Source organism: Saccostrea echinata, unplaced genomic scaffold, assembly GCF_033153115.1.
Source record: "Saccostrea echinata isolate AGI-Se365-2 ecotype Australia unplaced genomic scaffold, CSIRO_AGI_Sech_v1 ptg000030l, whole genome shotgun sequence".
Taxonomy (NCBI): domain Eukaryota; kingdom Metazoa; phylum Mollusca; class Bivalvia; order Ostreida; family Ostreidae; genus Saccostrea; species Saccostrea echinata.
Window position 1 is genome coordinate 26,466,753 of NW_026889779.1, and position 27,979 is coordinate 26,494,731.

Here is a 27,979-nt window from a genome sequence, read left to right on the forward strand (position 1 = left end):
ATGAGTAAAACCTCCCAAGGCGTAATGAAATGAGTGCTCAACAAATGAGTACTCAGCACTTTTATTCATCATGTTTATAAACACTAAAAGACGAGGACTATTCGAGCTGTCCCCGCAAGAGTAAGGATACTTGATCCCTGTTCTCTTATGGAAAACTGCCGGCTCACCTGTAAACCTTCCCCTAACACTGAAGGTGCTGACACTAGCAGTACGACGTTTACATACTCTCTGAGCTGAAGTCAACGTAACTTGCCAACTAATGGTGCCAAATTCAAATTTAGTAAACCATTTACATTACATATAGAATTGCATGGACGGCCTGGATAATTAAAGTAGTTATAGAACCTCTGATTAGTAATTCAATACTGAGATCCCAGGTTCGAATCCCCGTTCAGCCCAAAATGTTCATTGTATATTTGTACATTCCACTTTACATGTACCCACATGTTTTACAGAAGAAAATGCAGCTAAAACAATCCGTTTTTCCTTAAACTTCAATATGCCAACAAAAGAATTGACGCGGTTAATATAAGTAATATTCTTAATCACAAAAGGGTCCAGTCTTGTAATCCACCATATTTCAAGTTAAAGACTACAAATTGTATTTCCTACAAATATACATCGACTATTGCTTCCAAACTTTTTAATTACAAGAAAACTTTGTAGGCCCTGGATATCAAATATCTGAAACATAATCCTTCTTCGTGTTCATGTTCTTCTTCACCCCATAACTATAGTCCTGCTGGACACGTTATTACTGGTGACGTAAATATAGTTAATAATGAGGACCTTAGATCACTAATTTTAAAAGGTCCTAAATATAGGGAACCCCGATCCTTCAACTGGCGTCGGAATTTCATAAATATTATGGATTCTGTAGAGGATTACGCCAGACGATGGGCCAGACATGAAAAAGAAGACCTTGACACTTTGTCAGAATAGATTAAATGTATCAGATGTATGTTAAAATCGCGCATTAAAAGATTGAGGGGCAATATGAGAACCATCTATCCTTCTGTATTCAATAATCCAGAAGTGAAAAAAGAATTAGATATATGACATGATCAGTACATACTGGTCCCTGCTGACAAAGCACAGGTAACAACATTGTCTTCGTTTGTAAGGCTCATTATATTAAATGTATTCTAGAGGAACTTGGATTTAATTCTACAAATGGTAATCCAACTTATACTCATAGTTCCCTTTCTAAGGAAGAAATTCTTCAAAATCATATGTCAGTTTTGAATATTTTTAATATTCCAAACAACCAAAATGAATTTGAATTACCATATCTATATTGGATTCCGAAACATCATAAAAATCCTTACAAACAAAGATACATAGCGGGTTCCAGTAAATGTTCTACCAAGCCTCTTTCTTTACTCCTCGCTAAGATATTAACAGTAGTGAAGAAGAAACTTCAAGAGCACTGTGCAACAATATATTCGAGAAGTGGTGTTAATCAGATTTGGATACTTAAAAATTCCAAGGAACTTTTGGAAAATTTGAAATCACAAGATTTTACAAAAATCAACAGCTTAAAAATTTACGACTTTTCAACTTTATACACAACCATTCCCCACGATAAATTAAAGTCCAGGTTTTTTGATATCATTGACAGCTGCTTTTTCAATAAAAATGGAACTCGTAAATTAACTTACCTTGTCATTGGTCATTTGCAAAATTATTTTGTTAAAATTAAACATTCTGACTGTACACACAAGTACTCCGAAGATGACATTAAAAAGATGCTTGAGTTTCTGATTGACAATATCTATGTGGTTTTTGGAGACCAGGTCTTCCAACAATCTATTGGAATTCCCATGGGTGCCAATTGCGCCCCTTTATTAGCAGACCTTTTTTTGTATTCATATGAAGCAGAATTTGTCCCAAATCTTATACGTGAAAAGAAGAAAACACTTGTCGTGGCCTTAAACTCGACATTTAGATATACTGACGACGTATTGTCAATTAACAATGGTTATTTCCATTCTCATGTCGATACGATATATCCCGGTGAGCTTGAGATAAAAGATACCACAGAGTCTGACACATCTGTTTCACATTTGGATATTTACTTGAAAAAGAAGTTATTGGTAATCTAACAACCAATCTTTATGATAAACGTGATGACTTTAACTTTTCAATCGTCAACTTCCCTTACTTATGCAGCAATATACGTTCATCGCCTGCATACGGGGTTTATATCTCTCAGTTGATTCGATACGCAAGAGCATGCTCTGCATATGTACAATTTCTAAAACGAGGTAAATTTTTGACAAACAAGTTGATGAAACAAGAATATCAGCAGTCTCGTTTAAAGTCATCATTTCGAAAGTTCTATAGTTGATACAATGACCTTGTCAGCAAATACAATTTATCATTGAGTCAAATGCTGACTGACGTTTTTCATACATATTGTTAGGCCATTATTTACACACTGAATTGTCGACGGATTTCCCGATCATGACAAAGAGCACACGGCGGGGTGTGACCGGTCGGCAGGGGATGTTCACTCCTCCATGGCACCTGATCCTACCTCTGATGTTTTAGAGGTCCATATTTGCTCTGCTCCTATTTTGTATTGTTTAATGGACTTTTGAGCTTATCTCTATTTCATCATTGGTGCAGTTGACCACCCCTGGACTTGTGGATGAAAGTCCTGTCAGGGGCAAAAGTGTCTGGATTGCGCGTCTTCGAGGGCAAACACAATTAAAAGAGGGAAGAATGTAATAATCTAAGTTGGGCTACATGGACCTTGGATATCGGCTTTGATACTTCAATTGTTGTTTGACTAGTATAATTAACGCAGGGGATTAGGGTTCGATTATCATCATTCATCATCATCATCATTTATTTGGTATCATGCCATCATACAAAAAACAAATACACATAACTATACATAATCATTCGAAAGACAATATTTGGGAATCTATAAATTTTATTTAGACTTATTATGGCATGTCAAACGTTGCAATATTCGATTTTTTCCATTGGTATTGTATAATTTTCTATTTGTATTGTATAATTTTCCATTTGTATTGTAAAAGTTTCCATTTGTATTCTATAATTTTTCATTTGTATTCTATAATTTTTCATTTGCATTGTAAAATTTTTATTTGTATTCTTTATTTTTCATTTGTATTCAATAATTCTTCATTTGTATTGTATAATTTTTTATTTGTATTGTATAATTTTTTATTTGCATTGTATAATCTTTATTTGTATTGTATAATTTTCAATTTGTATTCTTTAATTTTTCCTTTGTATTGTATAATTTTTATTTGTATTGTATAATTTTCCATTTGTATTGTATAATTTTCCATTTGTATTGTATAATTTCTTATTTGTATTGTAAAATTATAGAATACAAATGGAAATTTATAGAATACAAATGGATAATGATACAATACAAATGGAAAATTATACAATACAAATGGAAAATTATAGAATACAAATAAAAATTATACAATACAAATGAAAAATTATACAACATGAATGAAAAATTATTGAATACAAATGGAAAATTATTCAATGCAAATAAAAATTATACAATACAAATGAAAAAATATACAATACAAATGAAATATTATAGAATACAAATAAAAATTTTACAATACAAATGAAAAATTATAGGATACAAATGGAAAATTAAAGAATACAAATAAACATTATACAATACAAATGGAAAATTATAGAATATAAATGGAGAATTATAGAATATAAATGGAAAATTATACAATACAAATGGAAAAGATCGAATAGTATGGCATGTCAAACGTTGCAATATTCGATATAATACATTTTTCTTTTGTGTTGTTTTTACCGGAAATAGTTCGTTTACTAACGTATTTTTTTTTTATTTTTCTTTCCCTTGTTAATTTCCGGTTTTGATTTAATTATGAGAAAGGATCACGCTGTTTCATTCTGTATGTAAACATGGGTAAGAAAGACAAAAAGAAAGGCAATCCCAAATCACATAGTAGACAGATTAACAGAAAAGTTGATGATGAAACTGTAAATTACTATTCACGTATTGCTGCAACTTTAGACGAAGGATTTGAGGGACAAGAAGAACAAGGTATAGCAATCAAAACAGGTTTTGTCCAATATTGATAAACAGCTGATAAATACAGGTCCAGTACATAGCTAGATTTACCTACCGTAGCCTTATTTAGTTACTTCAGGTAGCTTTTTTAAGCTATTTTAATACATGTTTTCACAATTTTACTTTTTACTTAAAAAAGACAAAAAAAATTGCAAGTAAGTGTCTACTATAAATATTTATACTAGGAATTATTTAAAAAGCAATCCAAAGCAGAGATAACTTAAACATTAATTGCTGCGTTTGAACACTTTTAAGCAAAATTTATATGTGTTTCCATTGTTTAAGTTACTGTACACTGCCTTGTGTGCGAGAGGCATGGATAAGTATGATTACTTCACATTGTGTTTATTTCATTCAAGAAGTACATGTAACTGTTTGGTCACAAATTAACTGCTGTATATAGCCCCCAAACTTTTAGATCTTTGATTGCAACTGTGCAGAAAAAGACATCTTAAACATGTTCAAAAGTGATTTTTTCATGAATTGTTTTCAGATGAGTTCAAAGTTGAAAATTATCATTGAATCAAAGTGTGATTTTCGACACATCCTGAGAAAATGCTAATTTAAGAAATGTTTGATTTAGTAGCTAAATAAAGCTACTTAAGGTAGGTAAATAAGCTATATAGGTAATTCAAGCTACTTAGCTAATTCTAGTGATTGTACTAGACCTGAAATATGGTTTATGGTGAAACCGTTGGGACGAGTGCAGCTGCACCATCAAAACCTTACACAACTTACACTTTTCAATTTGATCTCTAGACTGTGACATCACATTTTCCATAGGGAAGTTTAAATATTGCAATTTTTTAAAAAGGGCATCGTAGAATATATGCAATTATTATTTTTTAACTCTCTGCAAGAACTAAATCTTCATGATAACTGTGGGCCTTTATATTTGCCATTATCACGTGGATTTGTGGGAGTGAAAGAATTCTGGGAAAGTCTCACACAAAAATTTGCTTGACGAAATTACAGCTAGATTTCAGTTCTTATTTCCTTTTTTCTTACACATTAGTCTATAGAGCTCACTTCATGAATGGCACTTCTGTGCTGCTCACTCGCTGCGCTAACTATATTATTACACCTCATTATAATTACTCTATACAACACGTTATCTGATTGGTTCTGGGGCCATAAAACTTCATATTTCCCTATCGTTGTCACGCTTTCCATCATATTTTACCTCTTTGGAGACCTGGAGCATTTTCCCACCATAGTTATCGTTTGTTGAACAATAAACAATTTATTGCATGAATGTTTGGGAAACATGAAGATTTATTCAGCCAAGAAATATATATTCCCCATTGGCAAAGCCCTTGGGGAATATGATTTTTCTTGGCTGAATAATATACAATTATGGACTATTTCGGTGGTGAATATGGTTTGTAATTCACCAGAAAAATATCATTATTGACCAATATTGATATTTTTCTGGTGAATAACAAACCATATTTACCACAAAAAAGAGTCCATAATTGTTTTATTAAATAGTCAGAATAAATAAGACATTGAAAGCTGCATGCATGACGATACTATATTCATTAACTAACTTCTGAATGTACTAAAATGAAAAATATCCAGAAAATGAAAAATGTCCAGATCACAACTTCTAACTTCCGTGTTTTCCTTTGGCTGTGTGTAAGACATTGTAATGTTTGGAAAATAATCCTGCGATAAACGTGCCTGCTGAGAAACATAGCTGGCTCTGGCCATTGCAACCATTGTTTTCAATGTTGTTTGAGATATTGATTGTGACGTCACAATTCACTGCATGCTCACTGACCCTCTGGTAGATACGGCTTCAAATCCTGTGAACATGTAGTGTTATGAAATGTTTGCATTTGTATAGATAATATAGGGACTATTTATAGACTATATAATAAATCTTCTTATTTCCCTCATGATCATGCAATTAATGTATAAAATCTTGAATAGGCGGTAGTCACCCAAATTGGAATATGAACTACATGTATTTTAAATGGGTTATAATTATAATAAATATCACTGTAGATTAATTACACATTTATTTGAGTGATCTCAGTCAGACATCAGGCCCAGGGATCATGAAACACACTTAGACTTAAGTCAGATTTTCAATCGCCTGTAAATGGTTATTACTTATTGAATTAATCTCTTAATTTGCAGATAACAATACTTTTGTAAAGCAATATTGAAAAACATTTTAATTTTATTCTGCTTGACTTCTACGAGAATTAAGTATAACATAAAGATTTTGACTTAAGCTTAAAATGTTTCATGATCCCAGTCCCAGATCTTTAACATGTTGAGCAGTAAGGCAAACAGACCACTAAATGGTGGTTTAACCCCTGTTTGGTGATCAATTACCCAAATCTGAGTCAGTATTTACTGACCGTATGGGAGAGGAAAATTGTTTGGTTCAACTCCATGGAATATGGCATGAGATGTCGTATAATTTCAATTGAATTGTAGACATTTATGGGTGCTATGAAAGAAAAAAACGGAAATTCAATGTGAAATTTTTTTTTACAATGTAATTCAAATATTTGACAAGATCATCACCAAAGTAACAAGTGCATCATTTAGGAATCCATGCTTTTTAAAAAAAATTAAAAAAAAAAACTCCCTCCTTCCCGAAGTTTGTTGCACCTGTCAATTGTGTTTCTTACTCTCTCTTTTTTTTTCAATCGTCTTGGCAACTGATAATTTAATCCAATAAAAAATGACAGGAGTATGGTATTTTGCTATAGTAAATTTTTGGTTTACGTTTCCCTCCCTCCCCCCCAACTTTTGTTGCTGTAAGGTTGAGCACAATAAATAGGTTCCCCCCCACACACACTTTTGATACCGTTGCTATGGGCCTGTGTTTAATGTGATTTTATGAATATTAATACTGATCAAGATCACAAGAGTGATTGAAAGTTAATTTTTCAAAAGTTAAACCCCAGGATAAAATAGAATTTCTTTACAACTAGACACAACTAAACTCTTAAGTTTGGTTAGAGAAGTTTGCGGTTAGGTATAGCTCAATACTATTATCTATTAGTAGATATCTAGATATCGTTTTTACGAAGTTCCGAAGAAATTGAAAGTGGAAAATTGACTGAACTGTATTAACAGCAAGTGCAAGGAATATGTTCATTAAAATTCCCCAATGCCTATGCATATACACCTTTGCTTCAATACAACTTGAATTTGAATAGAAATGACCACTCTTTGGTCAGTAATTTGTCTTTGATATTGGTGATACTGGTGTGTGCCCAACCTGTTTAACATTGGCTTAGGAAATGAAAGAAGAACTATTTGATTTCATACCCCCAGCAACTTTGTTGAAGATTTTCTTCACGGATTATAAAACGTACGTAAACTGACCCAAGCCAGGTTATACTCAAATAATTTGGCCAAGAATTAGAGTTATTCCTAAATCCTTGTGGTTGTGCTTACTGGTAATAATAATAAAATTAATGTACATATTAATAATGTATTGTATTGTAACAAAATATTGTATTGTTACATGTACAACAATCACTGCATCATCACACTTCTTGAATTAAACAATCACATAGTTAGTTGATCAATACTTTGTTCAATTATGAAAGTTTTAGCAGTACTGTACGATATTGATAATATGTAAAATCTTGTGCAAGTTGTTGTCAAATGAAGCAAATATTTAAAGGCCTTGAGCATTATAACCTACCTCTTTTTCATTTATGTTTGTTTATTTTCAGAGTTATTTCTACATAATGTGTTCATCCAACTTGAAAAAGAAGATATTCATGTGTTTATGCACCCATCTCTACAGGAAGTTTTAGTGAAGCTAACAGAACTGTCTAGTATAGAACAAGCCACTAAACTGCTACAAATTCTCAAAGAAAATACAGAAGAACTATTGAATGATGGGAAATCCAGGAAAGTTATGTGTAGTCTACTCCTTCAGGTAGCTGAGTTTGTAGAAAAAGACATAGACAGTCAGAGAAGTGAAGAAAATGATGACCACATGGAAGAATTAAAAGATGTTTTTCTGGAGATTTGTCAGAGTCTCAAAGGAGATGTTGAAAATGTCCTTGTTGTGAAAACCGTTTTGCAGATTTTGGGTGGCCATGTCAACATTTCAGCAAAAGAACTTGGTATATATATATTGAATATCTTTGAAATATTTTCCACTGGAAATTCAGTTACGAAGTATGTGCCAGAATCAATGATTTAATTTTATTTTTGTCTTTTATTACTTTATTTTCAGGAGTCAAAAGAACAAAGACTGCATGGTCCTATACTCCACCAATAGAATTTATTCAAACATTTCATGAAATGTGTGACACCATATTTAGTTTAGAGGATATTGAGAGTAAGGTTTTGCTTTTTTTTTTTTATTATAAGATACAAGTAGCGTAATGTATTTGCTTGAGGAGTGAGGACACAGGGTTTATTAAAGTTTGCACATTTGTCACTAAAATCTCTGATTCCTCACCCATAACTGTGATAGGTATATTGGGTTTATTTCTATGGAAGTCAGCTAGGAAAGATTGCTATAAAAGTCAGCTAGGGAAAGAGACACCACTTTGAAAAAAATAAACCCTGGCATCATTAAAATATTTTGGTAATTTTTGTGTGAAATCAAAGGAAGTGACAAATTTCGAGCATCTCTGCCTGTTCACTGGCTTTGTATGAATACCATACAGTGTTTGTTATAGATAGCAGACAGACCATTAACCCTTGATTAGCTCTTCTGAGCCAAAGGCTCAAAGAGCTAATGCTATGGCCATTTGTGCGGTGTGCGTAAACTTTTTAGAATATGGGCCATAACTCAAGAACCCCTTGGCCAATTATTGTCAAATTTGTCACAGGGTATCCTTGGCCCAAGGGCTCCCTTTTATACTAAAACTGGGGTTGTGACCCTTTAACAAGGGGAGATAATTAGGAAAATAGAAAAAAAAGTACTGGTTGCTAAAAAATCTTCTTCTCAAGAACCACTGGGCAGATTATCACCAAACTTACACAAAAGGATGAGGATATGTTGTAGATTAAAATTTGCACGGGAATTTACCCTGGGGCAAAGGGCGTGGTCTCAAGGTCACTTCAAAGTTGACCAAAAATTACATTTTATTAAAATGTTGATATTTTGCTTACTATAAGGACTAGGATCATCAAATCTTGTCAGTTGGTGCATCTAAGGACCTCATATCATGTTGACTCAAAAGTAGGTCACGGTGACCTACTTTTTAAATTTTGCGACCATTCTTTTTCAAAATGATTTAGAGGCATATTTTGAACAATTTAAGGCCTATTAAAATCAAACTTTGTCAGTTGATGCATCTTGGGTCCTCAAAGTACGTCAACTAAAAAGTAGGTCACCTTGACCTACTTTTTGAATTTTATGGCTAATCTTTTTTAAAACACTTAAGGTCATTAATTTGAATACGGGGAGGCTTAGAATCATTAAATCTTGTAAGATGATGCATCTTGGGGCCATAAAACATATTTATTAAAAAGTAGGTCACAGTGACCTACTTTTTGAACTTTGCAGGCATTCGATTTCAAAGTGTTTTAGAGGCATAATTTGGACATTTTAAGTCCTATGATCATAAAACTTTGTAAGTTGATGCATCTTGGGTCCTCAAAAAAGGTCAACTGAAAAGTAGGTCACCGTGACCTACTTTTCAATTTATATGACTATAATTAAATATTTCAGGTACTAATTGGCTTAGAATCATCAAACTTTGTCAGTTGATGCATCTTGGGTCTTCGGAGTAGGTCGACTAAAAAGTAGGTCACCGTGACCTACTTTTGAAAATTTATGGCTTTAATTAGATATTTCGGATACTAATTGGCTTAGAATCATCAAACTTTGTCAGTTGATGCGTCTTGGGTCCTCGGAGTACAACAACTGAAAAGTAGGTCACAGTGACCTACTTTTGAAATTTTATGGCTGTATTTAATATTTTCAGGAATTATTTGGCTTAGAATCGTCAAAATTTGTCAGTTGATGCATCTTTGGTCCTCGGAGTAGGTTGACTGAAAAGTAGGTCACTGTGACCTACTTTTGAAAATTTATGGCTGTAATTAAATATTTTGGGTACTTATTGGCTAGAATCATCAAACTTTGTCAGTTGATGCGTCATGGGTCTTCGGAGTAGGTCGACTAAAAAAGTAGGTCCCCGTGACCTACTTTTGGAAAATTTATGGCTTTAATAAAATATTTTCGGGTACTAATTGGCTTAGAATCATAAAACTTTGTCAGTTTATGCGTCATGGGTCCTCGGAGTACAACAACTGAAAAGTAAGTCATGGTGACCTACTTTTGAAAATTTATGGCTTTAATCAAATATTTCAGGTACTAATTGGCTTAGAATCATTAAACTTTGTCAGTTGATGCGTCTTGGGTCCTCAGAGTACAACAACTGAAAAGTAGGTCACGGTGACCTACTTTTGAAATTTTATGGCTGTATTTAATATTTTCAGGAATTATTTGGCTTAGAATCGTCAAAATTTGTCAGTTGATGCATCTCTGGTCCTCGGAGTAGGTTGACTGAAAAGTAGGTCACTGTGACCTACTTTTGAAAATTTGTGGCTTTAATTAAATATTACAGGTACTAATTGGCTTAGAATCATCAAACTTTGTCAGTTGATGCATCTTGGGTCCTTGGAGTAAAACAATTGAAAAGTAGGTCATTTTGACCTACTTATAAAATTTTATGATTATAATTTTAAAAAACATTTTAGGTATTAATTGGCTTAGAATCATCAAACTTAGTTGATGGGTCCTCAGAGAATGACAAGTGATAAGTAGGTCACCATGACCAACTCTCAGGTACTAATTGGCATAGAATCATCTTGGGTTCTCAGAGTGTGAATTGGAATTTCAAGGGTTTATGTAAATATACAGGATACTTCGAAGCTTCAAATAGAAGTGATAGGTTGTACAGTTTATCAGAAGAGCGATTCAAGGCCCATGGGCCTCTTGTTTCTTTTTGGCTTTTATTTTGAGATTGCAAAAAAAAAATAATTCTACCAGAACATTATAATCAAGAATTTGAAAAAAATATGTTAATGATTAGGAACAAATAATAATGTATGTGTTGCTGGGGTTATTAAGGAAGGAATGGGAAACACAATGAACCTTGGTTATAGGAATTTTGACGATAGACTTGATGTGCTGCAGTGAATTGACCATGTCACCACTGATTTTACTTTTGAATGCTTGGATTGTAAGTGTATGGCTCAATCTTGACCAGTAGTCAATTGATGGATTTTTTTATTACAAATCACCAATTCCCATCAAGGATTAGAACTGATAAAATAGCATGCCTTATTTGATAACACTGTCTGAAGATTTTTGTGATGTTTATTTTGAAATATTAACATGTTTGTATATGTTTAAACAGAGAAAGTTGAGCACAACAAAGCAAGTATGGTTCTGACACATATATTCCCTCTCCTTCACAAAGTGGACCAGGCAGCATGTCACAAATTTATAAGGAAGTATCTGACCATGTCATCAGTTCTACAGGACTATGAAAAGTGAGTAAGGGGAGAACCATTTGAATCTGAAAGGGGGGGGGGGTGGCAGATTTCCGATGTTGGAAATAAATAATCTGTCCTTGACAATCTTTAAAATAAATAATCTGTTCTAGACTGGCAAGAAAATGAATAAATAGTTCTTGACCGGTGTTCTTTTTTTTCTTTTTCTTTTTTTTTTTTTTTTTGCTTGTCAAACTTTTTTTAATGAAGAAGAAAAGAAAATAAATAATCTGATCTTGATCATTTTGAAAATAAATAATTTTTCCTTGATTAGTATGAAACTTAATAATCTGACTCAAAAAATTTTGCACCCCCCCCCCCCCCCAACCCGAATTAAATGGTCATTCCCTAAAACCAGACCCAGGCCTCATCAGAAAGGAAAAGGCAGATATCAAGAACTTAACTTCATGTATTTCAATTCTTCAAAATTCCTCAAATCTTCATAAGAAAAGTTTTTATTTTTTGAAATATCTTTTTAGCTGACATGAGCTAAGTGCGTACTTGAGGTTTTCTGATTAAAGTTATCCATCTGTCTATCTGTCCATCTCTGTTGAGTGTTTTATATTCCTGTCCTTTTGATAGCTGTAGTGTAATAAAACAGATATAAAAACTTGGTTCCCATTTTACAAAAGAACTTAAGACTATGACAAATACGTAATTTTGCGAATAACTTTCTATCTTACTTGATTATAAAATGATTTTAATGTTTTTAAAACGAACTTAGAGATATTTTAATGTTAGTAATTTTTTACTGAATAATTAATTTTGAAAGATTTTACAATCACCAAAAATTTTTGTTCTTATTCATAAGTTCTTTTTTAAAACAGGACCGTGGTTCATATAACTGAGGGCGATTTCGAGGTGGAAAGCCTCTGAATAATAAAATGAATATAAAATTCAGGAAACTTATGGCCGAGGGTGTTTCACCTATTTCAGACTAAGTCCAAATACATTCATTTACATTTTCTGAATTTAAGAAAACAAAATTGTAAAATCAAGCAATTTTTCACATGAATATGCTTGAATGTCATGCTTATATCATTTAGTGTTAAAAGTTTAGAAATTTCCTTACCTGTGTTGAATAATTATAAGCAGCGGTAGTTTACTACTGTAAGCAGAGTAAGCTGGTAAATATTTACTTCTGGCTGCATACAGAAAATCCCTCAGCTTTATGAACCTGTTTTTATTATATTTGTTTAATTAATGTTGCAGCTGTGCAGCTCCAGCATCCAAAGAATATTTGTTAAATCTTTACATTTTTGACCTCTCCAGAAATACAGGGCCATTTTCAAGATTGACACAAAACATCCTTGGATAGTGGGGATTTTAGTTTGTTCAAAAGAAGGTGTATCACATGTATGATTTGGAAATACATTACAGTTACATGTATGTAGTGGAAATTTTAATATGGTCTTTAAAAAAAAAACAGGAACTACTGAACTCGAAAAGACAAAATTGAAAGTCAAAGCTTAATTATGGAATACATTCAAATTCCAGTGGTGACCCTCAGCCCTGGATTTGGGGTCAAAGTTTGACATACATGTAGGAAGTTACTATGATTTTTTTTTCTCAAGAACAGAAAGGCTACAATTGGTTATAAAATCTGCAAGTTATCACTGAATTTTCTTCAAATCCAGTTCCTTAAAATTTTTTAATCATAGAAAAGACACTTGATAGGCCTTAAAAATTTGACCATTACAAAATTAAGTTACAAAAGTTTGAGAAAATATGGTACTCAGTGAACACAATATGGAAATTTTTTCTTCAAATAATTGTACAATAACAATTTTTTTTCTTTGTCACAGAGAAATCTTAAGAACAGAAATAGTACAAATTACACAGAGCAAGAACAACAATCCTACAGTTTGTAAGCTGACCTTCTAAGCATCCATATGCTGTAAATTAAAATTGATAAATCATAGAATTCAATGTATAGGGGTTTCATATTGCATACCAGTATTTTTAAAATTGCCAGAAAGTGAGCATTGTAGCCCATGGGCCACTTTTCATATATAAAAGAATACTTTGCTTTTCTTAATGCATGATTATGACACCCCTCACAAAGTAGGAGGGAAAAAACAATGCCATTAACAAAAATTTGAGAAAAACGAATTTATTGTCTGTATTAATAGATAGAAGTTGAGGGAGCTCTGTTTAGCTTCATATGTTTGTATTTGATCAGGTTTCTCTGGCTTGTGTCTGACAGTCGAGGCTCTTTCTTAATGCAGACAGTTATAGAGTGTTCCTCAGACGAGATCTACACTGAGCTATATACATCAGTTTGTAAGGGGCACCTGCTAAATCTTGCTATCCACCCACAAGCTAACTTTGTCTTGGAGAGCCTCATAGCTAGGGCTGTTGACAAAGACCAGGTAAGCTATAACTTAAATTATAGTACACTGATGACACAGTTGACTTAAATTTTAAATGAGGATTCAAAGTATTTAACAAATTTTAAAACTTTTTAATTGGAATATTGAACTTTATACAGTTTTACTTTAAACTGTAGAAAAACATTAATAAAATTGAGAATAGAAGTAGAGATAATTGAATTAACAAATTTTGAGAGATTAAATGTTCCTGTTACTATTGATATGAACTCTGCACCATCATTTAAGTTTGAGGATATATTCATGGAGTTGAAGGAAAATTTTGAGGATGTTCTTGCCTTCAATCATTTGAGGATCATCAGCAGTTTGGCCAAAGCCTCCTTGAAATTGAAAACATGCCAGATGAAGCTAGTCAAGGTAACAGTTTTAGCATTTGGACCAGGAAGGGCAACAATAGGGTTTTTTTAATTTTGAAAGGTGTGTGAAAGGTCTTTGAAAATATTATGGAATACAAGAAAGCTACAGTTTGTAAAAATAATGCATTTCAGTCATCCAGATCGAGTCAAATTTGCTTGTGGAAAAATGTGTTACAAGGGCTCAAACTGGTAATGGAGAAGATGAAAATGTGAAAAATTTATGACAATGACCTTGACAACAACAGACAAATTTAAATCAGAAGATCTATAAAGATTTTTCTGATTTAAATTTGTCTGTTGTTGTCATTGTCATGGTCATTTTCATAAATTTTCTCCATTACCAGTTTGCCAATTTACCAACTTGCCACAAAGCATCTTTGGTTGAAGAGGATTCAATTTCATTGAAAGGGAGGGCCACGCCCTCTTTCAAAGGAAGATATTTATTAATAAGAATTAGTGAAACTTTCAAAAATCTTCTCAAGAATCACTGGATCAGAAAAGATCATATGTCCATTGTGTGTATTCAAATGTGTTCAAATCATGACACCCAGGGGTTAAGGGTTTGTCCACAATAGGCGATCAAAGTTTTACCTAGGAATATATAGGAAAAATCTTTATAGATTTTCTCATGAACAGCAAAGCCAAGATTTGTATTACTTAGATGGAAGCATCCTCAGGTAGTGTAGATTCAAGTTTATTCAAATCATGCCTTTGGGAAGGATGGGGCCACTGTATGTGATCAAAGTTTTACATAGATAAACAAGCATTCTGAGAGTATTGCATTAGCAATACTAGTCCCCTACCGGCAAGTGTAATCTGGTTCCCGTTAAAAATTGAAAATGCCATAATTCCGTCAAAAATCAATGAAGCGGAACGAAATGCAAACTTGATCTATAAATAATCAAGGTTAAGTCACATACCAAAAATCTGCTCAATATATGCAAGCGTTTAGAAGAAAATTGTGGAAAATCCTTAAAAATTGAAAAGGTCATAATTCCGTCAAAAATCAATGAAGCGAAACGAAATTCAAACTTGATCTGTAACTCATCAAGATACACTCACATACCAAAAATCAGCTCAATATCTGCAAGAGTTTAGGAAAAAAGTGCGGAAAACCAAGTGGGACAGACAGACAGAGGGACAGACAGACGGACGGACAGACTCAGAGGAAACCTATAGTCCCCTCTGGTTTCACCGGTAGGGGACTAATAACTATGGTAAAAAATCTTGATAAAGAACAACAGGGCCATAGTGACTCGGGTGAGCATTGTGGCCCATGGGCCTCTTGTTTTAATTTTCTGCAGAATAAGATGGCCACAGTTTATCATTTCAACATACAATATTTCTTGTTTTAGAGGAATTAGCTATTTACAATCACTAGTGACCTTTATTTAGTTGTGAGTTCATTATTAATAGACTGAAGTTTAGGAGATTCATTTTTTTGTAACATTGGATTCGGGCCTCGTGGCTTTTGAATCCATTTCCTGAAATCAATTCCTTTGTGTTTCTGTTTTCTAGCATTTAATGAGAGCTTTCCACTGCTTTGAGCCAGAAGATCGCCAAGGATTGTTTGTCCCTCTTCTTGCCACCTTAACAACATATGAAGTTTATTTTGGGATTGAAGAGGGCTCAGACAAACCAACAAAAGAGGTATTTTAGTGTTCTATAATTGCTTATATTATATTATATTATTATATATTATATTGTTACATATACTTATTAATGATTGTCACCAAAAATATTTGGTTAAAAAAATTCTTAATTCATTTTGAAAAGTGATGAAATTATGATGTGGGAATTTTTTAAATCATGTACATGTGCAGGCTATTTCATGGAACAAAAAAAGAATCAAATTACAGTAGAACACAATTATAGCAAACACACTTATAATGAATTCATGCTTACAGCAAAGTATAATTTTCATTTCCTGTGATTTTAAAACTTAATTATGTTTAACATCACAGGCATAACAAATTACAATTATAATGAATAAAAATTGTTCATGCATGGTACTTTGCTATTCAAGTAAGCCTGTTTGACTGTGTTTCAAGGGAATTGTGATTAATTATATAATAGTGTTGTACTTTGCATGCACTATGCCTAAATAGTAGTCAGGGTTTGACACATGGTGCACAAGCCGGAGGCGAGTGCACTATGTGTCAAACCCTGACTACTATTTAGGCATAGTGCATGCAAAGTACAACACTATTGTTATTATTATGCTGACTGTTGTATAAAAACGACAATATTTTCTCCCTCTCCAATGTTTCATCACCTCTCACATTCATGTTAGTACACCCCTATTATGACGTCACGTTGTGCTACATGTACGTCATAATCTTTTTTCTTTAATATTTTGAATGTTCCGTGTACAGACAGTTTCAGAGAAATTTAGTTGTGTGAAGGGTAAAAAATTGCAAGATACTATTTTATAAAAATTATTTTGTTTATTTTTTTTTCTTTTAGTGTAAAATATTTGAAACTAAGTTTATATATTATAATACAGTGTTATAGATAACGGCGTCAGTAGCGTAATCGGTAGCGCGTCGGACTGATAATCTTGTGGTCGTGAGTTCGATCCTCGGCGTGGGCGCTGTCGGATTTTCTTCACAAAAAGAAGCTGTGCTCTATTTCAGCGTAGTATGCTTACGCTATATAAATCCTTAGACCACTATGCGAAAATAGTTGGGTATTGACTATGTAGAGACAAACTGACAGGAAGCATAATAATGATCAATAGCAGAGTAAATATTGATGCCTGAAAAAGGAATAGTGATGCTTTATTGTTACAGTATTTTAAAACTGCTTTTATTTTCCAGAATCCAACATTAGGGAAAGTGAACATACATGGCTCTCTCATTCTACAAACATTGCTCGAGTTTAAGAACCCTAAATATGTTGTAAATAGTTTCTTACAAATGACCCCAGAAAATCTTCGTAACATGGCATGTGATTCCTCTGGAAGTCGTGTGATGGAAGTTTTCTTTAAAAGTTGTACTGTGACAGAGAAGAATAAAGCAGCCATGGTTGATCAGCTCCAGGTATGTAACTCATCATCACAGCCTTCATAGCATCTACAATCAATATGTTTAAAAACTAGGTTGAACAGGGGAAAACATTTTTACTTCTCCTGAGTTGAAGCTGATCTAAAATATTTCGATATTTTGCACACTATTAGGACTTGGATTATGAATCTTGTCAGTAGATGCATCTTAAGGCCTCAGAGCAAAACTCCAAAGAGCTGTACATTTATGTCTTTTTGTACCTGTCCATATGGACAAGTGACTGTGAAATATACTTGTCTGAACATAATTTTGACTTGTTCCCAAAATTTTTTCTATAAAGAACTATTAGATAACTTAAACATAATGTAAATCAAAATTAGAATATATAATATATTCACCAAGTCAGTTTTATTATGTTTTTTACATATAGTAAATGATTAAACTAAATTGTATCATCCTGTGAGTGCCCCACATATGTAGTTAATGCTAAATTAATAATATAAAAATTGCAACAAGAAGAAATAGGTTGAACATCAATTATTTATTTGCCTTTTTTCTCAAACCCTTTTTATTACCCTTGTATTCTTAGCTTTCCCACCCAATACTGAAAGTCCAAACTTGGTCGGGTCTGTGCAACTAATAGAAGCTCAATATTGAAAGTAATGCCTTAATAGTGAACTTTGATTGAGTTTGATGAGCAGGATTGAAATTCATTTTTAAGATTGGGATGGATATCAACTATTTCCCAGGTTTAAGTTTTTCATTTTCAACTTTGAGAAAAGAATTCTTCACAGAAAAATCACTTGTCCAATTGGACAAGTGCCCAGCAATATTCACCTTGATAAATTTTCACTGGTACTGGACAAGAAGACAAATGCTTTCACTCCAGAAATAAATGAAAATGGCCTACTTTTACCTCCTCAAAATCAAATATTAGTAGGGCATATTGTTTTTGGTGTTTCTCTGTATATCTCTTTTTCTGTCTGAATTACCTTGCTTATTACTTCTAATTGAAGTAATATATAAGTGTACCTTATGAATGAGGGCAATTTTTGACCTTGACTCATGACCTAAGACAGTTCCGACATGCTTATTTTGAAGTCTCTTGGATATTTAGGCCCTGACATCCTTAAACCTTGTCAGTTGCATTGTAAGGTGACTGTCAACCCATATGTAAGACACTGTGGCATTCTTTTTTTTGGTGAACAGGATGTTTCAGCAACAAAATTGTGTACAAAATGAGAACTGATATCGCCAAACCTTGTTAGTTGATACACCTTTGGTTGTAAGAACCCCAAAATACAGAGCGACTTACATGTACCTTTTGTAATTTTTAACAATTCATTGTAATCATCTTACTTAAATATCTTACATACACAGAATAAACCCTGGAATAATAAAACTTTATCAGTTAAAGCATCATAGGGTCTTGCTATGGTATAATGAAAAGTCAAGTTGACCCCAGTTTAGAATTTCTTGTGACAATACCTTTCTTGGGTAGGTGCCACCATTTTTGATTTCTTGACCTTGGAGTTTGACCTATATTTGAAAAAACTTTAACCTTGGCCTTGAGCTGCCATCAGTGTTTCACAAGTAAATCTTACTTTTTTTTTACTCTGATCATTGTTGCATTGTGTACAATTTCCAATATTTAGCATGCATAAGGTCAAAGAGAACTAAACCCTGTCTGTTGAAGACCCTTTGAACTGTTCATTGTTATATACATGTATTATAATTATAATATATTGTGATGCTTATGGCATGTCAAACGTTGCAATATTCGATCTTTTGCATTTGCATTGTATAATTTTTATTTGTATTGTATAATTTTCTATTTGTATTGTATAATTTTTATTTGTATTCTATAATTTTCTATTTGTATTGTATAATTTTCATTTGTATTGTATAATTTTTATTTGTATTGTATAATTTCCCATTTGCATTGTATAATTTCTTATTTGTATTGTAAAATTTCTTATTTGTATGCGATAATTTTTCATTTGTATTGTATCCGCGGACTGTTTATTTGTTTCGTTACGAAGGATTTCATTGGTCAAGTTTCAGTCTGTATCGGGTTGAAGATGTTCCGGATGCTCAAAGCAAACTGGGCTCATATGTATTTGCTTGCTTGATTGATTGATTATTGTTTAACGCCGAGTCGGCAATATTTCAGCCATATTTCGGCGGCATATGTATTTGCGTGCATGTTAGACGGTCATTGGATTCTAAAAAGGGAGCGCTGGTAGATGGCAAATAAATAATCTGTCCTTAGGAATGCTGACTGAGAAAATAAATAAATTGACCTTGAGTGGTGGTAACTACCCCCACCCCCAAAAAACTGAGTTTTCGGGTTTGGGTGGATTTTCTTCTTTTTGTTTTTCTCCTTGTCTCTGGTCATATTGGAAATAAATATTCTCTCCTGCGAGAGAATGAAAATAAATAATCGGATTCAACACCCCCCGAGAATCAAATGGTCGTCCCTTAGCATGCACCGCAAATAGAGGAGCCGAGTTTGTGTTTGTAGAGAGTGCGCGATCGGAATTGTGGGAAGGGTACCAGACTAAGTTTGTGATGGGCACCTGAGACCATTATACAGACTAAATTTTATGACTAATGACATCCTTCGTAACGAAATAAATAAACAATCCTCGGATACAATACAAATGAAAAATTATCGCATACAAATAAGAAATTATACAATACAAATAAGAAATTATACAATGCAAATGGAAAAAATAGAATACAAATGAAAAATTATACAATACAAATGATTTTTTTTTTACAACACAAATGGAAAATATAGAATACAAATAAACATTATACAATCCAAATGGAAAATTATAAAATCCAAATGGAAAATTATAGAATACAAATAAAAATTATACAATACAAATTGAAAATTATACAATACAAATGAAAAATTATACAATACAAATGAAAAATTATACGATACAAATAAAAACTAGTGCTAATTGTAACGGGAACCGTTACAGATGTTCCCCAAACGGCTCCCCAATTCCTTATGATGCCCCATTCCCTACAAGCTTCAATAAATTAGACTATACTTTTGTAGTATAGATGGACACTTTATTTATAAGGGTATTTCATTGGAAAACTATTCCGATATAGCCATATGGGTATTAGCCAATCAAATTTCAGCGCATGTGCTTGCTTCTACATTTTTCACATTAATTTTCTTATAGTGTCTCACAATACATACATTTGTGTTAAATATTAAAGAATTTCATTGAAAAACAAGAGAGATGTAACCCTTTAAGTATTAGCCAATCAGAATTCAGCATACGCGCATGCATGGCCTTGCATTCAATTTTGATAGCATCATAATGTAGGAGCCCTATGAGCATATCCATGTCGTAAATTCCATCATGTTTTGTTGAAAACCAAATGAGTTATAGACATTTAAAGTCTCAGCCAATCAGATTGCAGCACACCTGCCTGCGCGTAGTTTCAAGAGATTTCCTATGTAACATGTTGTAGCACCTTATAATATATACTTATATTTTAAATTTCAAAGTATTTCGTCAAAAAACAAGGAAATTATTGAGATTTTTGTATCAGCCAATCAGAGGAGAGCGCACGTGCATGCGCGTGAGTTCATGCTAATTTGACCATGTCAACTTGTCTAGACTACTAATATATCTTTATATTTTGAGTTTCAAAGCAATTCATCAAGAAATATAAAAGTTACGGCTTTATCAAGTATATCAGTCATTTCACTCAATGCACGCGCGCGCACGTGCATGCATGTGCGCGCAAAATGACCTTCGTTCCGCACACCTACATAACATGCCTATTAACCCTAAAAAGGTTTCATGTCAATCGGATGAGAGGTTCTATGAGAACACTCCCGGACAAAAAAGTACCGGAGAAGAAAGTAGAAAAAAAGAATAATAATAATAATAATAATAATAAGAAACAGAGTAAAAACAATATGTTCCCAAACTTCGTTTGGGGAACATAATTATACAATACAAATGGAAAGTTATACAATACAAATGGAAAAGATCGAATATTGCAACGTTTGACATGCCATAGATGCAATATTATAAGAACTGGGTACGTTAAGTATAACAGAGCGGCCCTGTCTCCAAATTTGATTTCAGTTTTTTACAAACATGCCTACGATGTGTCCTTTCAAAATCATTTTATTTTTTTTAATTATCACAAACCGTTTTTCCGTCAGAGGTCTCGAAAAATGGGAAGTTTTCTTTAAAAATAACAAATTTTGACGTGATAACGTCATCACGTCGTTACTGATTTTAACGTTACGTTAAAAGAAATCTGTAAATTCTCTGAACTGGAAACTATTTACTTTAACCTGCCTTATGTTCCAGAAAACAATTTTGAACTTTTATTTCAATTCATCGTAATGTATCTTTAATAGCTGGAAGGAGTATATCAATTTAAAGGAAAATATAATTTTATTACAAACGATTTCATCAGACAAGTAATGAAGCTTGATTCATCCATACAGACGAGACAAGGTAGTACTTCTTTTAAAATGTGCTCGTATCAAATTCATCATTTTTTATGTAAAAATGTCCTAATGATTTCTTCAGTCATTTTCCGGATTGTCTATGAAGTTACATTAAAATTTTTAAAGATACATGAATCAGTATTAAAAAGAAAATTGGAACGTCCCATATAAAGTTGTCAAAATTGGATTTTTGGCAATGAAAAAGCGATCAACACCACTCCCCTTTTCCATTCCAACAAATGGCAGCGCTATTATTTTCTTTTCTTTTTTTTTTCTTTTTTTTTTTTTTTTTTTTTTTTTGGATAAACGTATAAATTACTCACTATTACGGGGTTACGAGGTGTCTTAAACTGCGTTAAAAAAATTTTCTCTGATGTTAGGATTTCTTTTATAGATCGTTATTTATTCATTCCAGTGGATCCGCTTTACTGCATGGTTCATGTAAAATACCCTAACCAGGAACAATCCCCAATATACTTACACACAATCACTTTCTATATTAAAACCACAAGAGGAGACCGGTTATAAGAGTCCTGATTTATGAGGCCATTCCAAGTTTTTTCTTTGTTTAGCCTGTAGTACACCTTAACGGGCATAATTCCCTAAAACTAAAAGTTATAAAAATAAGGATATAATATTATGTGTATGATTTGCATATAGAGTTTATCCGCGTCAGCTTTGAATATATGCGCATGTCGTCTTCAAAGCAATGCAGCATGAAACGGCAGACACTTGCATTTATATCGATCAGTAAAGATCGATCAACGGTCACAGTCCAGTGGGGAGCCAAAGGAAATTGGAAAGGGATGTATTTAGTTTTAAATCAAATTCTTGATATATTCTTTTTATTGGTACTCATTTCAGTACATGTATAACTTGATTATCAGTAAGCACCCCCACCCCACCCCCACCCCACTTCTATTTACATAGAGACAAAATACAAATAATCGAAATGCACAATAACAGAACACTCACATAGAAGAATTAAAATTCACTTTCACGTCCCTTTCTATAAGCTACATAGAGATTTTATTTCTAGTTCAGTTATTAAATTATACGAAATCTTATGTTATTTTGTTACTTGTGGGAACAATGCGCAAAACACGTCACAGTGCTTCTTTATAGAGTTATCCTTGCCATTCCCGGATTATAACACTAGCTTGATTATGTACTTTTTCATGTTAGTGTCCGATAAAAAACATCTTAAAAAATATACCTAACAAACTGCTGACATGGATTGCAAGACGATACATTACGTCATCTACTAAAACAAAAACTGCATTAAAATAGATAAAGATTTTCTTTAGAACTCCTCCCTATGTTTACATGTTACACAGCCGTAGGTACATGTAAGATGTTTGATATATTTCGGTGACAATGATAATTTTATCACTTCCTTTGGATACATTAACTCTCTGGGGCATTTCCTTGTGCATTTGTCCTTGCAGTAACGATAAAATACTTTTAATTTGTTTTTTTTTCTTCTGGAATGGATATTTATCACAGACGGACGTTGAATCTTTAAAATTTAGCGATAATGTGCACCGCCGTTTTCACAGAGGTGTTATTGGACAGTTGCTCCTCCAGCCCCGATGAACATCTATTGGAATACTAAACATATTTTCCTATGAAATATATTACTATTATTTTATGGATAATCTGGATAAAATCCTTTTAAAAATACTCGCTTACTTCAAGATTAACAATAGTGTACATGTAGTTAATATGTACATTCGTTTTTTATACAGATAAATATCTATAGAGTAATCTTTTTTTCTTCTTTTTTTCATTTCAAGACTTTGAATGCCTTAAAATGTAAATAGGAAAACAATTTCTGAAAAAAAATAACGAGTTAAACCATCGATTATGGAGCGGAAAGGGGGTGTCTTGTCCACAAGTAATGCAAGATCGTGTTTGTATTTCTTACAGAACTGGGAACAGATAATCTTTATTTATTGACAATAAAAAAGGTTGATTGTTTCATGTCTCACTTAAATTTTCGTAGAAAATACCGAAAGCGTACACCACTGTATACGTTTTTTAAGCCTTATAAACTTGGTCAACATAATTATCTAAAATTCCTTGTAAATTATAAATTAAACCCAATTTTACTTGAAAACACTGATGTCAATATTCCGATCAGCATGATAAATGTATATATATAATTAATAAGTATAAATACATGTAAGAACTTTTCCATTCCCAGCTGCTGACCTTCAATAAGTAAATATAGGTCGGCAGTGGCAGGTTTAGAAGTATTTAGTCATATATAAAACACTTCCTGATTATGCGATAAAACACTAGAATCCTTTCTGACATAATTAATTTTGTTAAATGAAAATCTGCAACAATACAGTGACAAGGATAACAAGTTTTGAAAAGAAATGTTCAAATGGTGACTGCTATACATGTAAGCCAAGCTTCCAATCTACCTCCCCACCCCACCCCACCCCACCCCACCCCCACCCCCAAAAAACGTTAGCTATTGTCTTTTGACATTCATGAATCCCAGGCATATATAAATTGAAAACGAATAAAACATACTTAAGATGATTTTCAACAAAAAATGTTAAAAATAATCTTTTCTTGAAGTCAAATAAAGTCGATGTCCACTATGAAAGAGACACGCGTTTTAATTGGAGGTACATTGTACACATAGGATTAAATGTAAATTGATTGTCTGAACCATCCCAACTTATGTCGTTAAATTACTTTTTCACGCTGTAAATATTGATTGAATATTTATCATAGTTGCGAAGACTGAATAATGTTTCAAGTACATATTTACAACATGATTGCTCTTTGTGACGTCATTTTTCCAATGCATTGCGTCACTAATATACATGTAATGTCCCATAGTAAAATTTCACTGAGAAAGGTTCATATGGTTTTCATTTGCATAAATAATTGTATTAAATTAATTTTTTTTCAAACGCAGAATTGAATTTAAAAGACAATAAAAAAAATAATAAAGCCTTCAGATATAGAATTAAACAATTAATTTCTTTAAAAATATAGATTTTATTGTGGAGAAAAGGTGACGTCTATCCAAAAATGCAGCATTTTAACTTCAATTTTTTGTAAAAATGGATGTGGCCGCACTTTTGTAAGGTTATTTTTTCTCTTTAATATTAAAAATCGTAGTGTATTTGTTCTTTCTGCAAAGTTTCGCATACATACTCGGATGCGGCCATATCGAAATAAAGACTTGAAGAGGAGGAAAATGTCCAAAATAGGGGAATTCCGGAATATTAGACCGGTTTTGAACGTTATATAAATGAATGGGCACGTGAGTTGAGAAAAAATTATTCCTATTTCACACACAGGAAAACCTTAACAGTTAATTGATACAATTGATAGAATGTAATCGTGCGTTAAATTTTTGCCGATTTTACAGGGCCGTAAATCGGTCTTAACGTACCCAGCTCTTTTAGCATTTTTAAGCCCCTGGGCCTCTTGTCAATGTTGATACATTTGGTACAGTATATATTTTAATGCTAAAAGGGATTTGAACATATATGCTGTTCTGAATTAGTTTTCCTCAGACTATCGTTAATCTAAGCAGTCTATTTTTGTCGGGATTAAACTTAACTTTTCATTCTGTATACAAAGGTACAATACTTAATTACATAATAATATGCAGAGTATATACTATAGATTCCTTATGTTTCCTGAGTACTTATTATTGCAAAACGGCTTTTTAATGTACAATCTGAGAACAATAATTCTCAAGTGGACGGTTGATCAAGAGATTTTACACTGATTTCAGCTCCATAAAAATAAAGGCGAGTAAGAACTACGCACGCTAACTCTCGATTCCCGCCTACATTTTACACCCATTTAATTCAATACTAATGGCAATTTGGCCGGAATTTTTTTGTTGAATGCAAAGAACAGTTCAATGGTAATTGACTGATAATTTTAATTCCAGTGTTAAACAGTTAATTACCCCTAATTCCAGCTATTTAAATAAGGGGGGTAGACGATATTTTTCATTGAAATCGGGCTTTAAAGCATCACCACATTTTAAAATATACTTGGATATGAATAAATGTTCCTTGAATCTTTTCTTATGTTTTACTCATATAAAATTAAACATATATTATTAATAAAATACAATGTTTTAGTTGTAAACCCCATTGAAATTGGTGAAAAAATAAGCATTTTTGTAGTTTTTTTGTCTGTTAACATATGTTCCCCCCCCCCCCCCCCGTGAAACACAAAAAACTTTGGTATGAATTTGTGAAATGACAGTCCATATTACCTGTAAAAAGGAATTTTTGTTTCATGGGGGGGAAAGATGTTTTGAAAATATTTTCCGTTTTCCGTTGATTTCTCTAGTGAAAAACACAAGTTTTACCAAAAGTATAGAGTTATCTCTCTTTGTTTTCCCAAAGAAGTAATGTTTTTTGAAAATTCATATAAATATCTATATACATATGAAAAATCATTCAAATGTGTTAACTTTTGAAAATTGACTTGAAGGTAGGCAGGAGAACAATACTATCGTTCGCAGTTCTTTTATTTCCCGAGTGGCGATTCTCACCAAATTACACTATTATAATTAATTCCTCGTGTATATTTGGGAACTACAGTATATGTTGAAGGGATCAGAACTCCTAGGAACCTGCTGACAGGCTCTTGTTTCATACAGTATGCTAGTTAATGTTAATAGCTAATAATGTGTTATTGTATAGTAATGAACTAGCATACTGTTTGAAAGAAGTACCAGTGATCTGTATACTTAAACTTTTTTTTAATAGGATGTGTTACAAGACATTGCATGCAGTTCCTGTGGATCTTGGATCATTGAGACCATGTGGAAAGAGCTCCCCCTTCAAAAGAAAACTGATATTGTAAAGATATTGGCAAAGCATGAGAGACGCCTATCTAATGACCAGTATGGCAGATACATTCACAAGAACTGTGGAGTGTCCACTTACATACACAATGTTAAAAACTGGAAAGAAATGCAGACAAGTAGTCAGAAAAAAAGAAAAATGTTTCAGGAAATTCTTGAAGCACCTGGTGAGTGTACAGTACTTAAAGGGCCCCCAGACAATACTGCAAACATAGATATATGCGATTTTTGTTAACATGTCTTCTACATGGGGATTATTTTTGCAAAAATATGGAAAACAGGTTGGTCTTAGACTTTGGATTAAAACTGATTTATTTGATTAAACACCAATTTTTACATAAGTATTCAATGGCGTTGTACAGTAAAACTGTAAACTATTTTCATATAATACATGTATATACAAATGTACATGTCAAGGAGAAGAACTAGTAAGTTATTTTAGAACTTGTTTCCAATCCTTTTGATTTAATCAATAAAATATGTTCATAACAAAACATGTCAGAATTGAGATAGAGCATCAAAGTTCCTTAAAAAGTAAATTTTTTTTGTAAGTTGCATTTGAAATCATCAATAGTTTTATTTAGGATTAGCTATGGACTCATTTTTTATCATGTGGAGTTTGTTTCAGGGATGTAGCATCGTTTTTGAAAGTGGGGGGGGGGGGCAGCCAGAGAAAAAATTTTCAACTTACCTGAAAAAACTTGACGAGCAAAAAAAAAAAAAAAAAAAGAAAAGGAAAATTGTCCAAACTCGAAAATCCTATTTCGTGGGGGTGGGGGTAAGGTTCCAACTTCTTTCAGCACCAAATTTTACATATTCACTACTACATTACCCTTATTTGACTATACTGCAACAAAAAGTGTGTGGGGGGGGGGGGGGGCAACCACCCTTTCATGAACATTTTCAATATTATAGTAAAAAGTTATGTTTCAAAAATAGTAGGATGCTACGTGCCTGTGTTTTATCAAATTATGACACAAAAGACCTACAAATACACTGTATATCAGTACAAATTTTGCTTAAAAATGCAAAACATTTTTGTGTAGTATTTCTTCTGTATATCTGTGTATTTTGATATATTTTATTTCTGCAAAAGCTTTAAGCATTTAAAAACACTACATGTAACATTATCTGGTAATTGGGTTCACTTATTTATCAATAGCTGATTTTTTTCCCTACTTTCAGACATAAAGAAAAAGAAGAAGAAAAAAGCCTAGTTTTGTGAATTGAGTAAACTTAGAAATAAAAGATCTTTTTTATTTGT

The 27,979-nt window shown here is 32.7% G+C and overlaps 1 protein-coding gene across 1 annotated transcript; it reads left to right on the forward strand.

The window, feature by feature from the left end:
- On the forward strand, positions 1 to 27,979 carry LOC133196988 (nucleolar protein 9-like). The gene is made up of 11 exons (XM_061332830.1): positions 1 to 21; positions 3,907 to 4,081; positions 7,816 to 8,214; positions 8,328 to 8,432; positions 11,470 to 11,605; positions 13,788 to 13,977; positions 14,224 to 14,352; positions 15,870 to 16,001; positions 17,171 to 17,392; positions 26,618 to 26,882; positions 27,901 to 27,979. Exons 1-11 carry the CDS (start codon positions 1 to 3, stop codon positions 27,930 to 27,932), a joined length of 1,806 nt encoding a protein of 601 aa, XP_061188814.1. The 3' UTR covers positions 27,933 to 27,979.

Excerpts from the sequence above, each read along its gene's own strand:
- LOC133196988 (XM_061332830.1), top strand. The coding sequence starts at position 1 with ATGAGTAAAACCTCCCAAGGC. Across the intron at positions 13,978-14,223 it reads GGGCTGTTGACAAAGACCAG|TTTGAGGATATATTCATGGA; the intron begins GTAAGCTATAAC and ends CCATCATTTAAG. Across the intron at positions 16,002-17,170 it reads CAGACAAACCAACAAAAGAG|AATCCAACATTAGGGAAAGT; the intron begins GTATTTTAGTGT and ends TTTATTTTCCAG.